The sequence below is a fragment of the Ruditapes philippinarum genome, unplaced genomic scaffold (assembly GCF_026571515.1).
Source record: "Ruditapes philippinarum isolate M1 unplaced genomic scaffold, ASM2657151v2 ctg1728_1_1_1_1, whole genome shotgun sequence".
In the NCBI taxonomy this organism is placed as follows: Eukaryota; Metazoa; Mollusca; class Bivalvia; order Venerida; family Veneridae; genus Ruditapes; species Ruditapes philippinarum.
Window position 1 is genome coordinate 340,229 of NW_026855921.1, and position 23,995 is coordinate 364,223.

The 23,995-nt window shown below is 34.0% G+C and overlaps 1 protein-coding gene and 1 long non-coding RNA gene across 4 annotated transcripts in view; both read right to left on the reverse strand.

Moving 5' to 3' along the window:
- The window catches only part of LOC132744808 (protein unc-13 homolog D-like), a 333,410-nt gene that overhangs the window by 209,455 nt on the left and 99,960 nt on the right, over positions 1-23,995 (reverse strand). For all 3 annotated transcript variants that reach the window (XM_060733589.1, XM_060733587.1, XM_060733588.1), the window contains one exon: positions 5,923-6,082. In XM_060733589.1, the coding sequence (XP_060589572.1) occupies positions 5,923-6,082 (160 nt within the window). The remainder of the gene's footprint in view (positions 1-5,922; positions 6,083-23,995) is intronic.
- LOC132744810 (uncharacterized) lies at positions 15,947-23,336 on the reverse strand. Its single transcript, XR_009627749.1, has 3 exons — positions 22,580-23,336; positions 19,477-19,577; positions 15,947-19,144 (listed from the first exon to the last, which is right to left on the reverse strand). It is a non-coding gene; the product is annotated as an uncharacterized LOC132744810 (long non-coding RNA).

Consider the following 23,995-nt stretch of genomic DNA (forward strand, 5'->3'; position numbering starts at 1 on the left):
TGGTGAAATCACGTGGTGGAGTCACGTGGTGAAGTCACGTGGTGAAGTCATGTGGTAGTCACATGGTGGAGTAACGTGGTGAAGTCACGCGGTGAAGTCATGCGGTGGAGTCACATGGTAGAGTTACATGGTAGAGTTACATGGTAGAGTCATGTGGTGGAGTCACGTGGTTAAGTCACGTGGTGAAGTCATGCGGTGAAGTCATGTGGTGGAGTCACGTGGTGGAGTCATGTGGTGGAGTCACGTGGTGAAGTCACGTGGTGAAGTCACATGGTGGTGTCACATGGTGGAGTCATATTGTGGAGTCATATGGTGACACGTGTTGTTGTTGTTGTTGATGATGATATATATATATATATATATATATATATATATATATATATATATATATATATACAGACACACACCAATAAATATATATGGTCATTTAATGCACAAATCTGAGAAAATTCAGTAATTTAACCTTCAAGGTCAAGGTCATTAAAGAGTCCAAATGTTTGATAAATCACATTGTCTTGTCCTTAAGTATGTTCTGTTATAATATGAAGTTGATCCCTTCAATAATAGCAAAGTTACAGCCAGTTACAGCCAAAACAATGAAAATTTCGCTAATTTGAACTTCAAAGTCAAGGTCATTAATGAGTGAAGGTCAAGGTCTGTCTGGTTATTTTTAAGGGTTATCCTTGAAGATTATTATGTTCAAGTTTGAAGACAATCCCATTCAAAAATAACAAAGTTATAGCTAAAAAAATGAAAATTTCAATAATTTGACTTTTAAAATCAAGGTCATTTATGAGTGAAGGTCAAGGTCTGTCTGGTTATTTTTAAGGGATATTCTTGAAGATTATTATGTTCAAGTTTGAAGACAATCCATTCAAAAATAACAAAGTTACAGCCAATAACAGCATGAACAAGCAAAATTTGGAGGTCAAGGTCATTTATGGATGAAGGTCAAGGTTAGTGGGGTCTACTGAAAGGTCTTGTCCCAAGGGTTGTTGTGGCCAAGTATGAAGACAATACACCAAGAAATAAAAAAGTTATGATCCAGGTACAAGTTTGCGGATGGGAAAGGCAACGCCGCCGCGACTATAGCAATACCTCTACTTTTTTTTTCAAAAAAAAAAAAAAGTCGAGCTAAAAATAGATGATTGTTTCATTCGTTATTTTTTTTTTTATATAACACCAGTTAGATGGGTTAATATTTATTACAATCAGTAACAAAGTATGTTTTAAAAAAGCTGCAATTTAACATTGTAAAATTCAAAAGAATTAAGATACACCAATCAAAGGATTAGTGTCACTATTGTAATGCTGTAAGGGGATAATCGTTCGTTATTAGCGTTCTAGAATAGTTTATAAAAACTAGACAATAAGATTATATAACAAGAACTGTCGCAGGACAGTATTGGCTCGACTATTCGAAAAGTTGTCTCAAGGGTGTTTTATTGATTGTCACAAGGGTGTTTTATTGAGTATAATAATGCTAATTACCTATGAATACATAAAATTGACCGAAAAGGTACAAAGGCTTGTTGTTAAGATGTTTTATCAAGTAAATCACTGCTTTATTATTATGAATGCATAAAATTGTCCCAAAAAAGGCACAAACCCTTCAGTAGTTACGGAGATAACAGCTTACAAGCAAAACTTTACCATGAATTTCTAAGTTGAAAAAGGGGAGAAAAATCAGCCTAAATGCAAGATAGAATTATGGAACTTGGTCAGTGACATACAATAATGACCCTCCAATTATGACCCTAAGTAAATGTGTAAAGTTTCAAGTAAATATCTTTGAAGACCTTTAATCAAAGTTTCAAAGGGGCAAATAATTCTGCAAATATTGCAGGCAGAGTAATGCAATTTTGCAAACTGATGTACATTGTTACTATAAAAAATAGGGCTGGAAACGAATAAGGAATTTGATGTTCGAATATTCGTTTTTCATATTCGAATAAATTCGAATATTCGTTTTTACAACATTTGTTCCAATATTTCTCTTTGACCTATACGTATCCGAAATTGATTGCGTCGAATACTATACTACTTTAAAATGCTTGGAATAATCAACAATTAAAAATATATTTATAACTATGTAAAAGTTTTTTGTTTTATATATTGTAAATCGACGTATATATTTACTTTTGAAATAAATTCATAATTTGATTTCCTTCAAGTTGATCCGACTGCTGATCATTTGTCTTATAAACGGTAGGTTACAACGCACGTGACTTGATTGACCGTAATATGAATCATCACACATAATTATATTGAAACTTAACTTGTATTAAATTTTTTTTTTATTTATTTATAATTTTAGATAAGGTTTGAAATATAATTCAGATAAATTTAGCTATAACGCAGTAAATATCACACGGAGTCTAATTTCTACGGAATAAATATATTCTGACGGAGTACAGACACTTACCATGCTTTCATAAAGCACCGATTAATGCGTGTCGATTTTTTCGTCTTCACAAAATTTAAGACAATTATTGATTAATCGGAATGATTTTAGCACAGAAAACAATAAATAAGATAATTAAAATCGGAAAGAATTACATTAGAAACTGTTAAACAGGTCAACTGCAAACTGTGAAACGGGTTCTAGACCCCAAAGTTTTCACAGTTAATTGGCGATAATCGTTGACACATGTCATACAAACGTGTTAACACCTGGTCAAGTAAAGGTCACAGGTTTAATTTACGAACTTAATTGAAATTTGAAAGTAATAAAAAAAAAAAATCTTTTTTTTTGAATATTCGTATTCGTTTTTCAATGTTCGAATATTCGGTAGTGTTTCAAATATTCGAATATTCAAATAAAATTCCCGGCCCTAATAAAAAAGTATTGTAAATTTCAATTGAATATCTCAAGCAATAATTGAGATATTTGACTTTACAAAAAAACTTTAACCAAAATTTCTAAGTTAAAAAGGGGCATAATTCTGTATATATTGTAGGCAGAGTTATCCAACTTGTCAATCTGATGTACATTGTTACTATAAATAAGTATTGTAAGTTTCAAATGAATATCTCAAGCAATAATTGAGATATTTGACTTTACAAAAAACTTTAACCAGAATTTCTAAGTTAAAAAGGGGCATAATTCTGTCAATATTGTAGGCAAAGTTATCCAACTTGTCAATCTGATGTACCTTGTTACTATAAATAAGTATTGTAAGTTTCAATTGAATATCTCAAGCAATAATTGAGATATTTGACTTTACAAAAAACTTTAACCAACGCAGACGCCGGCGTGGACGCCGACACCGACGCCGGCGTGGACGCCGACACCGACTACAATAGCTGTCATATTCTTTGAATAGCCAAGCTAAAAATGTAAAATTTCTGGCTACAAAGTAGATTATTTTAGATTTTTTTTTATCGGGACATAAATCATCTCCGGGACAGACACCTTATTTCCGGCACTTTCCCGGACATCCGGGACGTTATGGCATGTATGATTGAAGTTTACAAAGGGAAAATATGTAGATATTTTTATTTCTTTACAATGATAAACAAAATAATTCGAGAACAACTCTGTCATATATTACTAGACTGTATTGGACACATATACATTTGATCGTGTACGAATATATAGATCTAATGATAAATAGACTGTAGTCATGTATATATATCTTAACTCATAATGGTAATTTTATAAATTTTTGTTGTCAAAACAGAGATGATTCTGTGACTGAAGGACTGCCACATATAACAAGATTTATCTAGACCCGGTCCGGCCTGAACCCACGATCTCTCGGGCAAGGGGCATGCATTTCAACACCACTAGATCTAGGACACTGCGGTTTTTTAAGTTAACATGGCAGTCAATGTTAAGATTTACATGTATTTCGCATCACAGTTCAGGCTTCAGATAGTTTAAATAGCAGACATATACGCAGGCCGTCCTCTCTAGATCTATATATACTTGCAGTCAGCTGATTTTATTTTATCTAATTCATATAGCTATTTTTTTTTAATTTATTTATTTATCCTAGTTAATTCCGATATACACCTTAAGAAAACAATGAACCATTCCAAACCTTAAGTTGGACAAGTCCATTTTATAAACTTATAGAGAACGGGACTCTATATATCAAATAATATATTCTATTAAACAGCTGAGAACTTTTTTATTATTTGACTGTCCGATAATCCCCATATAAAAAATTTATTAAATATTATACGTGGGGTTAATCGGACAGATATGTTTTCATTATTTTATGCTAAAATGCAGATACAAATCAACATAAATTGATTTCTTTATATCTTTTAACCCATTACTCCATGAGCATTTTGTGAAAAATGGCTGTTTTCATTGAAAAGTCTCCCGTTACAAGTTCAAATTGCTATAAAACTATAATCAAAGGGCTGCAAGCTCTGTGGTATTTTCTGATCTTTGCAATCTAAATCATACTGACTATCTGTATGTATTTTCCTATATAAGTTTATTTTTATATACTATAATACATCTTACGCAGCGACTGCGTTAAGATTTTTTTCTATAACAGTTTGAGATTGATACATATGGAATTTTGCATGACTAGAGTTGCATCAAAAATCATTTTTTATGATAGCCACACTTTATCCTTGCATATCGTAATCCTTATCAATTTCGAGGTATTTTGTTCACGATAAACCTGTTTAACACTGATAAAAATAATTTAGCGAAAATCTTCTCGCCAAAACAGTCCGACATGTATACATTCCACTACTCGGCAGTCACATTTATTTGTATACTACGCCCTGGAGTATTCAGTAATTGACATAGCTAAAAATAACATTTTCATTGATTAAAATGATATTCATCCGCGAAATTTGTGATTGTAACCTCATATTTCTATTGACTAATCTGAACTTTCAATGCACTGTAATTCGTTAAATGCCTACATTAAAAATTATTCTGTCTTTTAAATTGCTGGTTTTTAAGCAGTTTTGAGTGAGAACTACTTTGCGTTGTTAGGTCTGTTAGGAAATTTTGTGTTAGACCGTGGATGTTAGCTATGTATTTACTGATCTTGCGATCAGAAAATACAAAAATTGCTTCAATACTTATCAAACTTGGCACAAATGTTCACTGGACCATTGCCTTTGTAACAACATGCTCAGGCTTAAATTTCCTGTTATCATGGCAACGAGGGGACATCTCAAAATTGCCAAAACTCATAATTTTGTGGGATTTTTTCCATCAAAATTGATTTCAAAGTGCTGCAACTTCTCAATGGATTGAGATAGAGTCAAATGCTTTTCAGCATTGGTTACACGTTACCTTATGATCGATCTGAGGTCATTTTTAGCCTCTCACAAGTCCAAAATTTTCCTGGCGATGAGGGGGACTGCTGCCCCCCTTCAAATCCCCCAAACAGAAGATGATCACTTTTTTTAACAACATTTCTCAAAAGAAAACATGTGTTTTGGGCCCAAACAGAACATTTTTTCACTATTTGAGGCCTTAAAGAAGGGGGGGGGGGGGCAAAAGTGCGTTGTTTCGCATATATATGAGGTAAAGGGTTAAAATAGTACAGATTCGTTTAAAATTAATCATCATGATACGTCATAAAGTCAAACCCACTTTTAGAAGTTGGTGATTGGATAATTCAAAATTGCAGATTTCCCTCTCTTTTTGCAAAGAAAACAAAGGGGGATTACTCACAGTGATGTGCTCTCTTCCAATCAAAATAGCCGATACATATTTTATGTTTCGTGACGTATTTTCTGATGACGCAACGAAAGAGGATAGTTACTTTGTAAACAAATGGAAAAGTAACTTATGTTACACATTTTTTAATTTGAAATACATCATTTAGTGATTATCCGATGAACCTAGGTGTCCGATACTACCCAATGTTACTCTAGTAAAAAAAAATTACAGCATGTCAAATCCAGTACACACTCAGCAGGTTAAGGGTCAGAACTCACCTCAATATCTGTGAGTGGCATTCTATCAAGGAAATTTTTCTGTCCTATCTGCATAGTGGCCCAGGTCATGCGAAGGTTGTCAAGAGCAACATGAAGATTTCCTTCACCAAGTTCATGGTAACCGCCCTCATTCTGCATCTCTAGCAGACATATCACATTCCTTCAAGACCAATTATATTCTTGTTTAAGTTTAATCCAAAACTAAATTTAAACAATGAAACAAGTGTACATGTTATGTGCAGAATTATTACTCTTAATTACCCATTTTTGTATAATAGAAAAAATATTAAATCAAAGCATAGAAGGCGCTGAATTTGTTTGGGTCTCAGAATGTCAGAAAGGTGAAGGTTGTGAGATTATAAACCAATTTGTTTTTATATAGTGCCACAAATTCTTTCCAGCGTTTTAAATGTAGTAAATTGGCTAAAAGACTAATTGCAACACTGATATTCAATTCAATGTTTATTTGACTTAAACAATTTGAAAAAAAAATGAGTTGCCTTAACTGGGATTTGAACTCCAGACCTCTCGCTTCCTAAGCGAGCGCGCAAAACCCTCGGCCACGGTGAAGTTATATGTTAACGGTCTGAAGAAAACCATACTATTCTAAATTAGGGTTTGTAACCCTTATTATTTCGTTTAACACAGATGTAAATAATCATGGAGCTTACTATAAGCATGTATATCTATAAAGAATAAAACAATATTAGAAATCTTCGACCATTCGGGAACTATTTTGCTTGAAAATTAATGCGCCTGTCATTTGACCATCTTTACACAGTGATCTCTCCTGAATTTTTCGGCGTAAGTGTACATATAAAGGGAAGTAACCGCTTCAAAAAAGCGGACTACTTTCAGCATTTGCAATTAACAGCATCAGGGTCTGAAATTTCGCTACCATTATTTGTTTGGTCTGACAAATAAAAATTGAAATGATATAAAAAAAGTTCTTTGCTCGATGGTTCAATCAGTCATTAAGATGGCTGGATTATGTTATAACACGCTAATGTTTCACTTTACTTTCATTCCCTATAACACTTAAAATGTAGGAATAAATATGAAAGAAACAATATTATCAATTTAATTAATTTATCAATCTGATTAAAATTAGCTCTAAATAACGCTCCGCTTTTAACCGTGACCAAATACGAAATCATTTCTGGAGACCTTTCACACAGCCCATCATTGGCGAGCTTTCAATATTTTGAAAGCAATTTGGTTTCAATTTTAACCCTGGGAAAACCAATACTGAATATTTTGAAAGCGATGTGGTTTCAATTTTAACGCTGGGAAAACCAATACTAATTTTCACGATTTCGAGAACAAACATGACATAGTCCATAAAGCCTTCAGGTAAACTGGCAAAACAATCTTGCCCATTAAAAATTGACTATTATTTCAAGTTTATTTGTTAAAAATTACTTCAAACATTTTTTAGCTAACAAAAATGAAAAATTTGTTTTTAACTTTCACAGATAACAATATTTTAATACTTCTTCTAATGTCTAAACCGGTTTGATTGCATGGCTAAAAATAGCTTTCTCGGTAAGTCCGAATCATAAAGAAGGCAAAACATGTAAAAAACTATAGTCGTCACAGATCTACATAAAAGAAATAAGTAGAACTTTAGACAGATTGATTAATTTATATAAATCGAATTGAACTTTCATAATTAGTAAAGTATGATTGAACATTGTAGAACAACCAGAAAAAAGGGGGCAGTTCAGTATGCTCCAAAACAAGGAGTTAGAAATAACATGTACATACATTTTTACCTTGACCTTTGACCTTCTGACGTCAAAATTAATAGAGGTCATCTAAAAGTCATAACAAAACTCCACACAAAATCTTTAGGACTGTAGGCCAAAGCGTTCTCTACTCATTGGTCAGACAAGATTTAATTGGTCAATGTTACAGTGGCCTTGACCTTTGACCTATTGATCTCACAATCAATAGGGGTCTATCTTCTAGTTATAACCAAAGCATTCTCCAGTCATTGGCTGGAAAAGTTTTAAGTGGTCAAGGCAGCAGAAACCTTGACCTTTGACCTACTTACCTCAAACCAACAAGGCTCATTTACTGGTCATGACGAACCTGCACATCAAATCTTAGGACTGTAGACCAAATTTTTTCTTAGTTATAAATAAGACAAGCAATTATGGGCAAAACAAAATGACATTTACCTTTGACACATTAACCTCAAAATCATGAGGGTTCATGACCAACCTGCACATAAATCATAGGGCTGTAGACCAGTTATTGGTCAGACAAGCTTGTTCTGACCTGAAAACCATAGTGACCTTTTACCTATTGATCTCAAAATACTAAGGGGTCATCTACTGGCCATGGGTTATGTACCTACTTAATCTTATTCAAGTAAGTGATCGGAGAAAAAAAAGAAAAGAGGTACATACGAAGAATGTTCAATAAATAATGTTCAATAAATTCGTGGACTGCGGTTCTACTGTTCACATCTTTTTATTTGCATACACAATTTTACAAGCGGCAAATATCGGAATATGTTCTGTTTATACAGGGAACAGATCAATACAATATGTTTTCTATGAATATAATTAGGGGAATGCAAACCGGAGCTCACACTCAGAATACAACAAATGATGTTTGTGATGTCGCATAAGAAATACAAAGTATTACCAGGTCATTGACTTTGAAAGTACTCTCCCGAGTGTTCAATGACTCTGAACCATTTAACTTTAACCATTTGATGGTTGTAATGATGAAGAGAGATCGAAAGCAGTCATCTTTCACAGAAAAAATAAATTATGATACTGATTTAAATGATCAATTATCAAATGTCATAATCCTATCTTTAATAAATATGATTATGTACTGTAATAATAAAGTATTAACAAGCAAATTCATTGAATTTATATCCCCCGCCTTGTACTGATTATTACTAACATAACAACTGAGACATAAGGCTTTATTTATATAAATTTATCATGGCCTGCAAATTTCCTTTTCATATTGATGATTCCCATAAAGTCTTGTTGAAATCAATACAGCAGTTGAAAAGAAATAGCAATATTGCTCAATATGCATACTGCAAAACTAATCAAGGGCCATATAACTCTGTCTTGAAGGCACTGACCGGAACAAGGCACTGATATGCAATCTACCCTTGGTATTGATTGTTCCAATAAAGTTTCATTGAATTCTAGCCAGTACTTGCAAAGAAATAGCAAGGAAATGATTATTGCTCTATATGCATACTAGCTAACTAATCAAGGGCCATAACTATGTGTTGAAGAGTCTGAGCGAAACAAGGCAACATGCACATCTCCTCTTGGTATTATTGATAGTTCCCATAAAGTTTTGCTGGATTCCAGCCATAATTTTTTTTTAATCCATAAGCCCCCTGGCCCGGGCCCCCTTTTCATCCTAGGAGCATTATTTAAAGTTTCATTCTTTGTAGAGGACCACTAGATTATGTGACATACCAAATATCAAAGCCTTTTGCTTTTTGACAAGAAGATTTGTAAAGACTTTTTTTAAAAATTGAGTAACCCCCATGATGGGGCCCCTTCTCACCCTAGGGGCATATTTGAACATTCTTTGTAGAGGACCACTAGATTATGTTACAAACTAAATATCAAGGCTCTAGGCCTTGTACATTTTGACAAGAAGATTTTTTAAGATTTCCCTTTATAACTTTATACAAAACTGATGAGGCCCTTTTGACCCTAAGGGTCATACTTTGAACAATCTTTGTAGAAGTCCACTAGATCATGTTACATTACAAATATAGAGGCTCTACACCTTCTGGTTTTTGAAAAGCAGATTTTTTAAGATTTTGTTAAAAAAAAAATCTTTTGATTGCTATGGCAACCAGAGTTCTTCAAGGTATTTAATTATTTAACAACTTTGGTAGAGCTTCATGCAAGGAACATGCCTGCCAAGTTTCATTAAATTTGGCCAAGTGGTATTATTGGAGGAGAAGTCACTTGAATGAAAAAGTTAACGCAAGGATGTATGAACGACGGACGACAGACATTGACACAAAAGCTCACCTTGTCACTCTATGACAGGTGAGCTTATAATTAAATGGCCAAAAATCCTGTACTGGAAAATGCGGACGATATGCACATCTTAACTTTGTAATGATCATAAAGTTTGGATGAAATTACACAAGTAGATTTTGAGAAGTACTGACAAGTTTTGTGAAGGATAGACAGACGAATAAACAAATGTATGATGGAGAAGTGATCCTTTATGTTGCCGTTATTGCAGGCAACACAAAAATCAAGCAAAATTCAAAACTTTACCTTCAAGGTCAATGTCATTTATAAGTTGACATTATGGTCAATTTGGTCAGCTTGAAGGTCTTGCCAAAAGGATTATTGTGTCCAAGTATGAAGATAAATTATAACCAGCCATAGTGAAAAAACAAGCATTTCCGAAATTTGCGATTGAAGGGAAGGTAATTTAGGAGTCCAGGTCATGTCCAATCTTGCCTACTTCAAAGTCCTGTCCAAAGGTTTGTTGCATGCACTACGAAGACTAAAACACTACAGCAACAAGAGGGCCACAATGGTCCTGAAATCACTCACCTGAATATAAACTTGGTAGACACTCACTAGTAAGATGTTTCATGCTTAATATTTAAGCTCTTGGTCTTTGGGATTTTTAAAAGAAGATTTCTTTTAAGTTTTTACTATACATTTATAAAGAAAACTGCTTATTCCTAAGATGAATTTGAGTTGAATGTGTACAACCATTGGGGAGATAATGAACAAATTTCTGATTTTTTTGAAAGTTTAAGAGGGATAACTCTGTCAGTTATCATCAAACTATGACCAAATTGGAACTTGACAAGTTTATTCTTATGGCATATCCATATGTTAAATTTAAGTTGTACAATTGTTGAAAGGAAACTGAAAATTTCCTTTTTTTTATCAAAGTTAAAGGAGCATTACTCTGCCAAAAATCATTTAACCATGACCAAATTCAAACCTATCCATATGTCAAATTTGAGTTGAACCTGTAATACCCTTGAGAAGATAATGAACGAAAACTGAAAATTTCATCAAGGGCATAACTCTGTCAAAAATCATCGGACCATCCGAACTTGACCTGTATTTTCTCATGATATATCTATATGTCAAATTTGAGTTGAATGTGAGCAACTATTACCAAGATAATGAACAAAACTGATGATGACGGAATGACTTAACAGGGTAACACTATATGCCCCATGATGGGGGCATAATCTATGAGCCCTCTGTCGGTGGGTTCAATTTCTTCACCTGGGTGCCGTTTTATCAACAAAGATAGTTGTAACTGCGATCTTATCTTACGACCGATATTTACTGCCGAGCTTACGATTTCCACATGCCCGTTTTATGAACACGGTCGTACGACCTCAGTCATAGCTAAGGCCATTTTCGGTCGTACGACCGTATAAATAGTAACCATACAGTCGAAAGTAAGTTTCTGGGTCATGTGATTCCCCGCGCACTTGTCAATGGAAACACAACTGCATTAACTGAATTAATACGGTGTATGCCTCGTCGAAGTAGCTTTAATAACTGCAAAGCATGGGGGATGAGCAAAGAGGACATTTTGTTTCCAAATTAACTCAATAAAGTACAAAACTAGAACTATCACTAAATGTGATTAATACCCACACAAGACTGCTTCGGAAATGAGGATGTTACTAGTAACAGAATACCTTGTAAAAGAATTGAAATATAGAGTTATGGTTGTGGGCAATTAAAGATAGTTGTGGTTCTTATATGTTGCATTTCCTTTCAATGTGGTTGGCCATTGATGAATTTGATTGAATTACTCTGTAATAAGTCCAGAAAGACAAAGAAAAGGAACAAAGGGCAATAACTCTTTAAATACTGGAGATAGAGTTATAGTTTTTGTGCACTGCACTTCCTCTTATTGTGCTTGACCATTGTATGAAGTTGTTTTGAATTCCAACCAGTATGTTTTAAGTTATGCTCCTGACAAGGAAAAGTATCAAAGGGCAGAAACTCCGTATTTTGTCAAAATGGAGTTATGGCTCTTGTGCACTGCACTTCCTTTTAATGTCCTTGACAACTGTATGAAGTTGTATTGAATTCCAAACAGTAGTTTTCAAGTTATGCTCTGGACAAGGAAAAGTAACAAAGGGCAATAACTCTGTAATTAGTCAAGATGGAGTTATGGTTCTTGTGCACTGCACTTTCTCTCAATGTGCTTGACCATTGTATGAAGTTATATTGAATTCCAACCATTAGTCTTCAAGTTATGGTCCGGACAAAAAAGGCAATGGAAAAGTAACAAAGGGCAATAACTCTGTAATTACTTTAGATAGTGTTATGGTTCGTTTGCACTGCACTTCCTCTCAATGTGCTTGACCATTGTATGTAGTTATATTGAATTCCAACCATTAGTCTTCAAGTTATGCTCCAGACAAGGAAAATGCAACGGACGTCTGGACCGACCGACCGCCCGACCGACGACCGGGTGACTCCTATATACCCCCCCAAACTTCGTTTTTGGGGGTATAAAAATGATAAGTCTTTTTGAGTTAGAATGCCATTTCTTTTCTAATAGAAGATTTTTTTATAAAAAAATATTTTACATGGGATACATTGGGATACATTAATAAAAAACGGTAAATCATTGATAAAAACAAATAGATACTTATATGCGGATCAAAATATAGAGATGCATCAAAAAGGAGGACATATATCGGTCTACAAAACATGTTATAGACGATGTCAAAATTTTCAAATGCCTTCTGCGTGTTAGACACATTACTTCTAAAAAAAGCTTTAGCGTCATTCTGATCATTCTTAAAAACAGCTAAGGATACAATTAAATATCACCAATGACTATGTAAATATATCCCTTAAATCCCTGTATTTACAATACGCAGATTGGTAAGAATATCCTGAATAAAAGTCAAAGAACGTGATAGTATACATCATTATGATCTGTCAACCGAATAGTATCTTGTAAAAGCAAAAGGCTTCCAAAGCATAGCTACTGTTATAAGATTTCTTTTACTTGGAACAAAGCGCTGTTGATGCTTGAATACAGAGACACCCACCAAAGTTCAACCTGTCTGTGCGTCCATGACATTGAATAAGTTACAGGTGGCACAGCTTGAATAAACAAGAGCCCGGTTTGAGCCGGGTGATGCTCCCCGAATAGGTTTTGGACACAGGAAAGTACACCTCTTGTAATTTCAGAGTTATGTCCGTGGAAAAAGTTCAAAGTGCAATAATTCCAAAATTGGGCAAGGCAGAGTTACTGTTCTTTGCACTGCACTTCTAATCACTGTGATCTATCAACCTAAAGTTTCTTGTTGATATCTCTTATGGTTTCAGAGTTATGTTCCGGACAACTTCAAAAAGTAAAAATAAACAAAGGGCAATAACTCCAGAATTAGGCAAGGCAGAGTTATGATTCTTGTGCACTGCACATTTACCCATTGAGATATATCTACCTACAAAGTTTCATGTTGGTATCTCTTATATTTTTACAGCTATGTCCAGTACAAGATTTTTCTAAAAGGGGAGATAATTCAAAGATGAGGCTTAACAGAGTTATGGTTCTTTTGCACTGCACTTCTACTCAATGAGATCTATCTACCTACAATGTTTCATCTTGATATCTCTTATAGTTTTAGAGTTATGTTCCGGACAAAGTTCAAAGTGTTGAAATTAACAAAGGGCAATAACTCCAAAATTAGGACAAAAAGAGTTATTGTTCTTATGCACTGCACATCTACCCATTGAGATCTATTCACCTACAACGTTTCGTGTTGATATCTCTTATAGTTTTAGAGTAATGCCCCGGACAAGATTTTTCTATAAGGGGAGATAATTCAAAAAATGGGCAAAATAGAGTTATGGTTCTTTGACACGGCACTCCCCCTCAATGCCCTCTACCACTGTATGAAGTTTAAACAAATTATCTCGAAGGGTTTTCAAGTTATGCTCCGGACAAGACAACGGATGGACGGACGGACGGACAAGGCGCCGACTATATGCTCCCCCGAAATTTTTCGGGGAGCATAAAAAAAAATTGTACAGGGCTCTGAGGTTAAAAATGCTAAACAACATCTGCAAACATTAGAAGAGTCTTTCTTGGCAGTTTCAGCTAAGATTAAGGAAAAGTTGAAAACAATACTGGGATCCTTCATATTTACCGGACAATCGGTTTACCGGACAAAATCTATTTCTGCCGAGTAGTTCTTCGATTAAAAAATCATCCGGTCTGAATCGTACACACACTTTCTATTCCAAAGTAAATAACAACAAAACCACTCTCAGGTAAATATTGTTGATTCAGTTTTTTATTTACTATCATGCCCTTTTGTTTACTAGTAATTTCATGGCCTGGTCATGCGGGTAATAATCTGTTCTGCGCATGCCGGAATATTGAGGCCCTTAATGGTTATTTCAGATAAATTTGACTTTTAATTCTTCTCAACGATATCTCAGGAGACAATCGTAACAGATTTTAATAATAACAAGAGCTGTCGGTACGACAGCAACGGTCGACTATTCTTAGTGCTTGATAGTAAAAAAAAATGCTTGATACAGTTACCTCCTCCTGTTTACAGGTTGGGGTAATGATGGTGAAGAAGTGTGCAAAGTTTCAAAGCCATATGTCAATGAACTTTGAAAATATTTGAGGTATTACAAAAACTTTAACATAAATTCTAAGTCGAAAAAGAGGCATAATTCTGTCAAAATGCTTGATAGAGTTACCTCCTCCTGTTTACAAGTTGGGGTCATGATGGTGAACAAGTGTGCAAAGTTTCAAAGCCATATGTCAATGGACTTGGAAAATATTTAAGGTATTACAAAAACTTTAACATAAATTCTAAGTCGAAAAAGGGACATAATTCTGTCAAAATGCTTGATAGAGTTACCTCCTCCTGTCTACAGGTTGGGGTCATGATGGTGAACAAGTGTGCAAAGTTTCAAAGCCATATGTCAATGGACTTTGAAAATATTTGAACTATTACAAAAACTTTAACATAAATTCTAAGTTGAAAAAGGGGCATAATTCTGTCAAAATGCTTGATAGAGTTACCTCCTCCTGTCTACAGGTTGGGGTCATGATGGTGAACAAGTGTGCAAAGTTTCAAAGCCATATGTCAATGGACTTTGAAAATATTTGAACTATTACAAAAACTTTAACATAAGTGGTTACGCCGACGCAGACGCCGACGCTGACACTGACGTGACTGCAATAGCTCTACTTATTCTTATCGAATAGTCGAGCTAAAAAGTAATTTTAAATTTATTCCAACAGTATCTCGCTGCTGTCTTTTACAAAGAAATGCAAATTAAAAAACTCGACTTTTTACTTTTTCTGAAATATTTTAACAAATCTTAACGTTTCCTTTTTATAAATTTAATCGGTCTGTCTTGACACATTAGTTTTATCTATATATTTTGTATATATAAATACGAGGGGTGTCCCAGAATTACGTGGACTTTTGCTGTAACTCAAAAACCACTGAAAATAAAAACAAACAAAATTAACATAAACAAAATGCAACTTTATTGCATTAGTACAAAAAAATTCAAAGTTGTCTGGCAACTGGATCAGTGTCTGTGGGCAGGGTAATGAGACAAGGAGTAGCGGGTGCGGGGCAGTCCATTCCGACGTTACGACGTCATTCCGGTGGCGTCGCTAGTTGTTAATAAATGCGTGTCGTCGAATGTCAGTTTTTCTCAACATAGTCGCCGCCTTACTCAATACACCTATGGTGTCGATATATCCACTGGTCGTACACTGTAATAATAATAATAATAATAAAGCATACTATTAACTTTTGTTACGATAACAGTGTTAAAGACGACGGTGATAATGCTGACGCCGTATTATTATTATTATTATTATCATTATTATTATTATTATTATTATTTATCATTATTATTTTTATTATTATCATTATTGTTTTTATTATTATTATTATTATCATTATTATTATTTTTGTGGAATTTATTTTGTACGCAAAGACAATGTGCGTTAACAAGGGAAATAACCTATCATGCGCACTGCTTACTATAGCAGTTTGAGTTCACTTTCTCAATAAGAGCTGAAGCGAATAAATTGCGTTTAAAATAATAAATTGTGATTAGCTTAATTTTTAAAAATTATTTTTTTAAACACAAAATTATTGCTTACCCTTGAATAGTACTCAGCATTGTAACGCCTGTCCCGATCTATGATAGTCCTTGACTTCCTTAATTGACGCCGCAGTGAACGTTGACTTTCTCCCACGACCCCTGTCGACTTCAATGTCCTTCCGTCCGTCTCGAAAACGCTTATGCTACTTGAAAACGAGTGATCGACAAACAGGAGGTCTCATTTTTGCAGTCTCCAACATTTCCTGCGTCTGTGTTGGCGTCTTCCCAAGATTAACACAAAACTTGATGATAGTCCGATGTTCCGCGTAATCCGTGGACGTCATTTTTTGTTAAATATCCAAGAGCAACTGTTGTCAGTTGTCCGCTGGTAAACAATAACGGAAACAGCTATGACATCAAAATTTCAAACGAACGTTTATATGACGTCACTGCATATGCTTACAACGTCGCGCCATTTTTACGTATAAATACGCAAGATATACGAAAGTAAAGACAACTTATTAATACAAAATATTGGACTGCCCCGCCCTGCGCATACTGCGTTACTATAGCGACGTAAAATATAGAGAAGCAATGTTAGAAATTTAAAAATAATGGACATATTCATTAAGGATATGTTAAAGGTATTGTGTACAAATTTGCTAAAAAATGCATTAAAAAATAAAAAAGTTATAGCAAAAGTCCACGTAATTCTGGGACACCCCTCGTACATATGATTAAGTTTGAAGACAATCCATTCAAAAATAACAAAGTTACAGCCAAAAATAGCAAGAACAAGCAAAATTTTGACGTTTGTCCTTGAAGATCAAGATTATTTATGGATGAAGGTCAAGGTTAGTGTGGTCTACTGAAAGGTCTTGTCCTAAGGGTTGTTGTGGCCAAGTATGAAGACAATACACCAAGAACTAAAAATGTTATGATCCAGGTACAAAATCTGAAAACACAGTGATCCCTCGGAAGCATTAATCACAACAAAATTACAAGAGAATTGCAGACTCGGTTTGATTGAGTCTGTACATGAGGGATAATGAATAAGTGCAACATCCCTCATGCCCCCTAGCACTGGCTTGAGCGGTACTCAACTCTCAACACTCAATAGTGCTGGCATCAATGATCCCGAAGGACCAGAAAAATATAACAACACTGAAGTGAAGTACGGGGCAACTTTTTACAGCTGCCACACAGCACTTGACACCAGTCCTGCTGTTGTGAAGTTTAAAAATCTGGAAACAAAGTGATCCCTCTGAAGCATTAATCACAACAAAATTACAAGAGAATTGCTTGAGGGGTACTCAAGTTTGTACAAGTTTGCGGACAGCAATGGCAACGCCGCCAGGACTATAACAATACCTCTACTTTTTTTTCAAAAAAAGTCAAGCTAAAAATAGATTTTATGGCTTTTGTAACATGCCACATGATCACCAAAAGGGAACTTTATAACAAAGAACAGAAATCCATTTGAATATCAAAATGTTTCATACATTTAAGGATCATGAAGACTCAATACGTTAATTGAGTTAATTATTAAAGTGTTAATTTCAATTACACCCCAAATATTGGCCTCTTCGTAACAAGCATGGCTGCCTGGGTTCTTCAAATATCTTAACCTTGACATTCAATAGTCGTAGTTTCCATGCTGATTATTTAAAGATAAATTTAAATTCACGACTTCAAAAGATTTTGAAACACAATGTCCGGTAAATTGAGCTGTCTACACGAATTTTTTCTCTTATAATGCCCTACTTTAAAGACACATTACTATGGTCAAATTTTTAATTTTATGTCCGATAAAGTAATGTTTACGTGTTATAAAAACCCAAAATTATTTGGGTAAAATTCCATTCTTTTTTATTATTAAAAAAAAAATTACAGCGAAAAAACATATTTTGTCCGGTAATATGTAGGATCCCAGTATGGCTGGCTTATTTGTGAAAGTATCTACAGAACAGTAAGTGTTAGAATGTTACAAAGTCATTTATTATTATTCCAGTATGACAATAAATGAATATAGGACAGTAAATTATGACACTGAAATGACATGTTACAACTTTTTCTAATTCATATAAATTTTTAATAATACCTGTTTAGAATTGATGTACATATCTACTAGAAAACAATCTTGAAACTAGATAACAATATAAAAATAATATGTTTTGACAGACACAGGGTACCATTCAGACAAGAGCAGTAATAAGACAAAGATGATTATAAACTTAGCACATTAAAGATAAAATGTCACTTCCAGGGAATTCTGTAGAAAGTTTCACATCTTTACAATTGTTTATTTCATTATTGTCCCTTTTGTGTTGATTTCTTTGTGTTTTTAATATTAATCCCAACAATTTTTAATGCATTCAAGTAACAATAAATCAATAAATATCCATATAAACACATATGTTACATTGATTTATCTCATGTTATTTTACTTTCAGATGAATTGTAACACATAAATCTTTGCTTTAATCCAATTGAATACAGAGAAGAACACCATATTGCTGTGTATTCCTTTCAAGTTTTGAACATGAATCAAACATTTCATAATGTTATTCAAGAGAATGATTCAGTAAAGTTATCACTTCAAGAAATATAGATATTTGATTTTGACATACATGAACAACTATAGTTTTGACATCTAAGACAAGTGAATATACAGTCAGTACAAACATGTACCATCCAAGGTATATATTCAGAAACAACTTAAAGACCTTAACCTATGTATATGTTTTCATTAATCATTAAAAGCATTCACATAAAGCTTCTTACATACATTCAGGGTAAAAATTGTAGATCACTGACCATACTTAAGTGTTATTTTTATTCATGTGCATGTAGAAACAAAGTTATTATGGAATGTATTAAATTATACACAATGTACCATATTCAATATAAAGACCTTACAGATATTGGTAAATTGATGAAATGTTTAATAGTCTATATAACTTTCTTCTTAACTATCTTGAGGACTTATATGTCCTTTGTTGGCAAAATAACAAGGTCACAACACTTGGACCCTTTAAGGGAGAGCTGTCCCTGGATATTGATTCCAATCATAGGATTGTTTAGCTGTAAACCGTCCATCATTCAGCAGTAATCTGAAACATTACAGATAATAATCTGACTTAAAACATTGTAATTTGATACAATAATCTTTTACAAACTATCTCATATGAAATGTCATGAACAGATAAATATGAAAATGTATGATTCAAATGAAATCCTTATCAACTAAATGTGAATAGTTTTTATTCAATAATCCTGTATGTTTTTGTAATATGTGAATTTGTCAGTCACAGTCATTGAGCTTTTAAAGAAGTTCTTACTGTTGATTTTTTTTTATATTCCTCTATAACTGTCAGTTCCCTGACAGTGTAAGGTCATTTTACTTTTATATTACTGTTTCTAAAATAAGTTTGTCACTACTGACCCTGGTGGTAGGTATACAGCCTCATCATTGTTAATGTCCTCTTTTACAAACACATTGATCAGCAGATGCACCAAGTACTAACTATCCATGCTGCCTTATATCTGTAAGGAAAATCAGATATAACAAACCTATGAGTAAATCTTATAATGATTCCCACAAATCTAACATTACTACAATATATAATACAATAGTATTTGTTTAAATGTGGAAACAAGACACTTTATCTCTGAAGACACTTCACACCCCAAAATCAGTATTTAGACACCTCACCCATCATCTCTGATTATTTCTAGAATAAATATTTCAACAACAAATAAACCTTTTGTTTATAAATTATTTTTTTTTAAGTATTTTTTTTTATAAAATGTTTAACTCAAGGCAATTTTCAATATTTTTAACACTGACAAGTTAACTTGCAACATGGAACTTTGATATATTACACCATTTTCTAAAACATTACATGTAAGACAATTTAAAGTATCAATGTGACATAAAAATAGAGATAAATCTGCTATATAATTGTTGACAAAAAATATTATGTGTGATTTCCAACATTACTATCAATGTACTGTGAATCTGGGACATACATGTATTTCCCAGTATCAATGTTAGAACAAATGAAGTGTGAAAGAGATATCTCATCTCATATCTAAGATAGTAGGTCACCCACTTTAAATGACTAATACAAAATAAGTTATTTTAAATAGTCAAACTTATTTTGAAGTGTTAATGTGATAATTATATTTTAGAAACAAGATTGCATTTGAGAAAAATGCTATGCCACCGCATTAATACAACACTAAATAGTAGTGTTGGAACAGATTTTTTTTTGTTTCTATACAATTTTGAAGATTGTCATAATGCATAGATCCCTGACCTATCTTATTCTTATTATCAGATTAGTGGTTAAATCTGTTGTTAACTCAATAAAAGATCAGAGTAGGAATATATCAATGCACTCGAGTCTAGTGAATTTGGTGGTGAAGGTCATATTTCACGCAGCCTAAATTTCATGACTACATCAAAGAACAGTAAGACACTTTGTCAAAATCTAGGTCAGCTGAAATCAAAGTTCACTTTACGTCTTAATCTGTGCACATGGTTCAAATTTCATAGCTGTACATCAAAGGACAAGAAAGTAGGTCACATCATCAAAATCTAGGTCACCTCATATCAAAATTCAATTTTACAACTAAAACTGTGCACATGGTCAAAATTTCATTGCTGTACATCAAAGGACAAGAAAGAAGGTCACTGTCCCCTTGGGCAAGGCAAAATTTTGGACCCAAGGGTTTCATTCAAAACAATCTTGATACAGGTCCACCGAACAACATTTCAAGTCAAATATCTAAGCTGTAGCTTTCTCCCATTCAGAAAACATTTGTTTTATTTTCTGTTTTTACTATGTGTACATAATGAGAATCACTGCCCCCGGGCAGGGCCAATTTTGACACCAGGGGAAAAATTTGAACAACTTTGGAAGAGGACCTATAGATGATATTATATAGCAAACATCGAAGCTCTATGCCTTGTACCTTCAGATAAAAATATATTTTTTTTTATTTTTTTACTTTATATATATATATATGTATATATATATACATATAAGGAAAGCCTATGGCCCCCTGGGCGGGGCTAATTTTGACACTAGAGGCAAAATTTGAACAACTTTGGTAGAGTTCCTATAGATGATATCATTTAAAAAATATTTAAGCTCTAATAAAGACAATAAGATTTTTTACTATAAGTATATATTGAAGATACATATAAGGAAAACTAATGACCCCCCGGCGGGCCGATTTTGACCCCAGGGCTATAATTTGAATAGTCTGGGTAGAGGTCTACCAGACAATGCCTTATGCAAAATATCTAAGCTCTAGGCCTTTTGGGTCTTTGGAAGAAGGTATTTTAAGTTTTTACTATATGTACATATAGTGAAAAGCAATGACCCCGGGGCGGGGCCGATTTTGACCCCAGGGCTATAATTTGAACAATCTTGGTAGAGGTCTACCAGACAATGCTTTATGCAAAAAATCTAAGCTCTAGGCCTTTTCGGTCTTTACAAGAAGGTATTTTAAGTTTTTACTATATGTACATATAGTGAAAATCAATGACCCCCGGGGCGGGGCCGAGATTTTGACCCAGGGCTATAATTTGAACAATCTTGGTAGAGGTCTACCAGACAATGCCTTATGCAAAATATCTAAGCTCTAGGCCTTTTGGGTCTTTACAAGAAGATTTTTTAAATTTATTCTTATAATTCCTTTTGGTTGCCACGGGGCGGGGCTGATTTTGACCATAGGGCTATAATTTGAACAATCTTGGTAGAGGTCTACCAGACAATGCCTTATGCAAAAAATCTAAGCTCTAGGCCTTTTCGGTCTTTACAAGAAGGTTTTTTAAGTTTTTACTATATGTACATATAGTGAAAATCAATGACCCCCGGGGCGGGGCCGATTTTGACCCAAGGGCTTTAATTTGAACAATCTTGGCAGAGGTCTACCAGACAATGCCTTATGCAAAATATCTAAGCTCTAGGCCTTTTGGGTCTTTACAAAAAGATTTTTTAAATTTATTCTTATAATTCCTTTTGGTTGCCATGGCAACCAGATTTCTGCATGGAATGAAATTCTTTGAACAACTTTGGAACCCCTTCACCCAAGGATCAACCCTTCCAAGTTTGGTTGAAATTGGACTAGTGGTTTTTCACAAGAAGATTTTTTAAGTTCACTATATAATCTATATAACACACACACACACAAACAAACACACACACAGGTGAATCGCTATATGCCACCGCATCGCAGATGCTGCGGTGGCATAAAAATATAATGTACTTAATTGATTATCATTAATATCATATAAATATATTAGGGGAAAAGTAATATCTCTATTTTGATTTGGTTTATATTTATTATATAACAAGAAATGTGTTAAAACAATGAATATTTTAATCACCACTGATTGCATTTCACATGTTCCACCTTTATTTGTGTAAAGCACATAACAACACATAACCAAAAAGGGAGGTGTAGTGCTTTAATCAGATTTCATAGAAAGAGGGTTGAAGTGAACTCTAAAACTGTCTATATTTCAAACTCACCTGTCTGCACAAGTTACTTGTCCTTTGTTTACAATCCTCTTTTCATGTGATACATCATCATCGGATACCCACAGCCGAACCATTAACATTTATCAGCCGTGGGATTTTTTGCTGATATGCAGTTGATTAGAGGTGTGTCAAAGGCAGCTATTTCATTGGCTGCCTGACGATTTCATGAGGCGATTAAAACCAATCGAAACGCTCGTTCTGTACGACGTTCGGTATTACAAACAATATTGCGACAACCATAGAGGACGTGAAAAATTCAACATGGAAAAATTAAACGATTTCCAGCAAGAAAGTATAGATAATTTACTTTTACAGCATGATGTTTCCTTTCTGATTGATATCTGCTTGCAGAAGAACTGATTTGGCGTTAGTTTTTGCCATTGATTTTTAGCAAGATACGTACAACAGTTTTTAACCGTGGGCGCTGCCATTTTGTTTCTTATTGTTTTTTACCTCCGCTGTTGAGGAATATAGATTTGTTAAACGCGATGTTTACGCACCTGTTGCTGTATATCGACGCAAATCGATTCTTTTACCCACGGTTGATTGCATGTTATGTGACATGTTTATCAATCGTGGGTATCCGACGAAGGTGATACACTAAATTGGATCTAAAGATGCTCATTTCGCATACATGTACATGCTTTACCAAACAACAGTGCTGCAGTTTCATTTGCATTCGCATTACAGTACTGTACTGTAGGTTAACATAATGTTGCCATGTTGATTTCACATTATTAACACTTGTCTTTCACCTAGATACTGTAGCAACTTCATTGAAAGGTCTACAAAAGAACATACTTAACTAATTATAACAATCAAATTGGTTTTATAGCTTGACAATTAACACAATTGTTATTGACAATTGTTATATCTATATGTTCTGTCCGAAATCTGCACTGTCCGAAATTTTTGTACTAAAATATTTCCAAAAGAAAAGTATGAAACGGTATAGAAAATTGTAAGAATCATTTGCTAATCTGGCTACAGATGTGACAGGAGTTTTATTAAACACACATATATAGGTTGTACTAAAATGAAAGTAATTCAACTAACAATAGCTTCTTCAAGATTAAACTGGAAGTGATAGTTGCGTCCCTTGGATGTTAAAATAGATTTAGCACTGTACATAAACGCAAAAAACTTACGTAAGTTGAAAACTTCTATTGTTCATTGTTCAAATATTTGTGTTTGAAAGTCCTTGCCCGGAATTATGCGAAAATGGCCACCATTTTTAAGATCTTAAGCCTACTTACGACTGGTCTGAAGCAGCCTTAAAGTTACGACGTTAATCTACGATGTCTTAACTGCGACCATGTTGATAAAAATAAAAAAAAACAAATCTTAGCTACGACCGGGCGTACAACCGTTGATAAAACAGCACCCTGTGGGCTTTTATTGAAACAA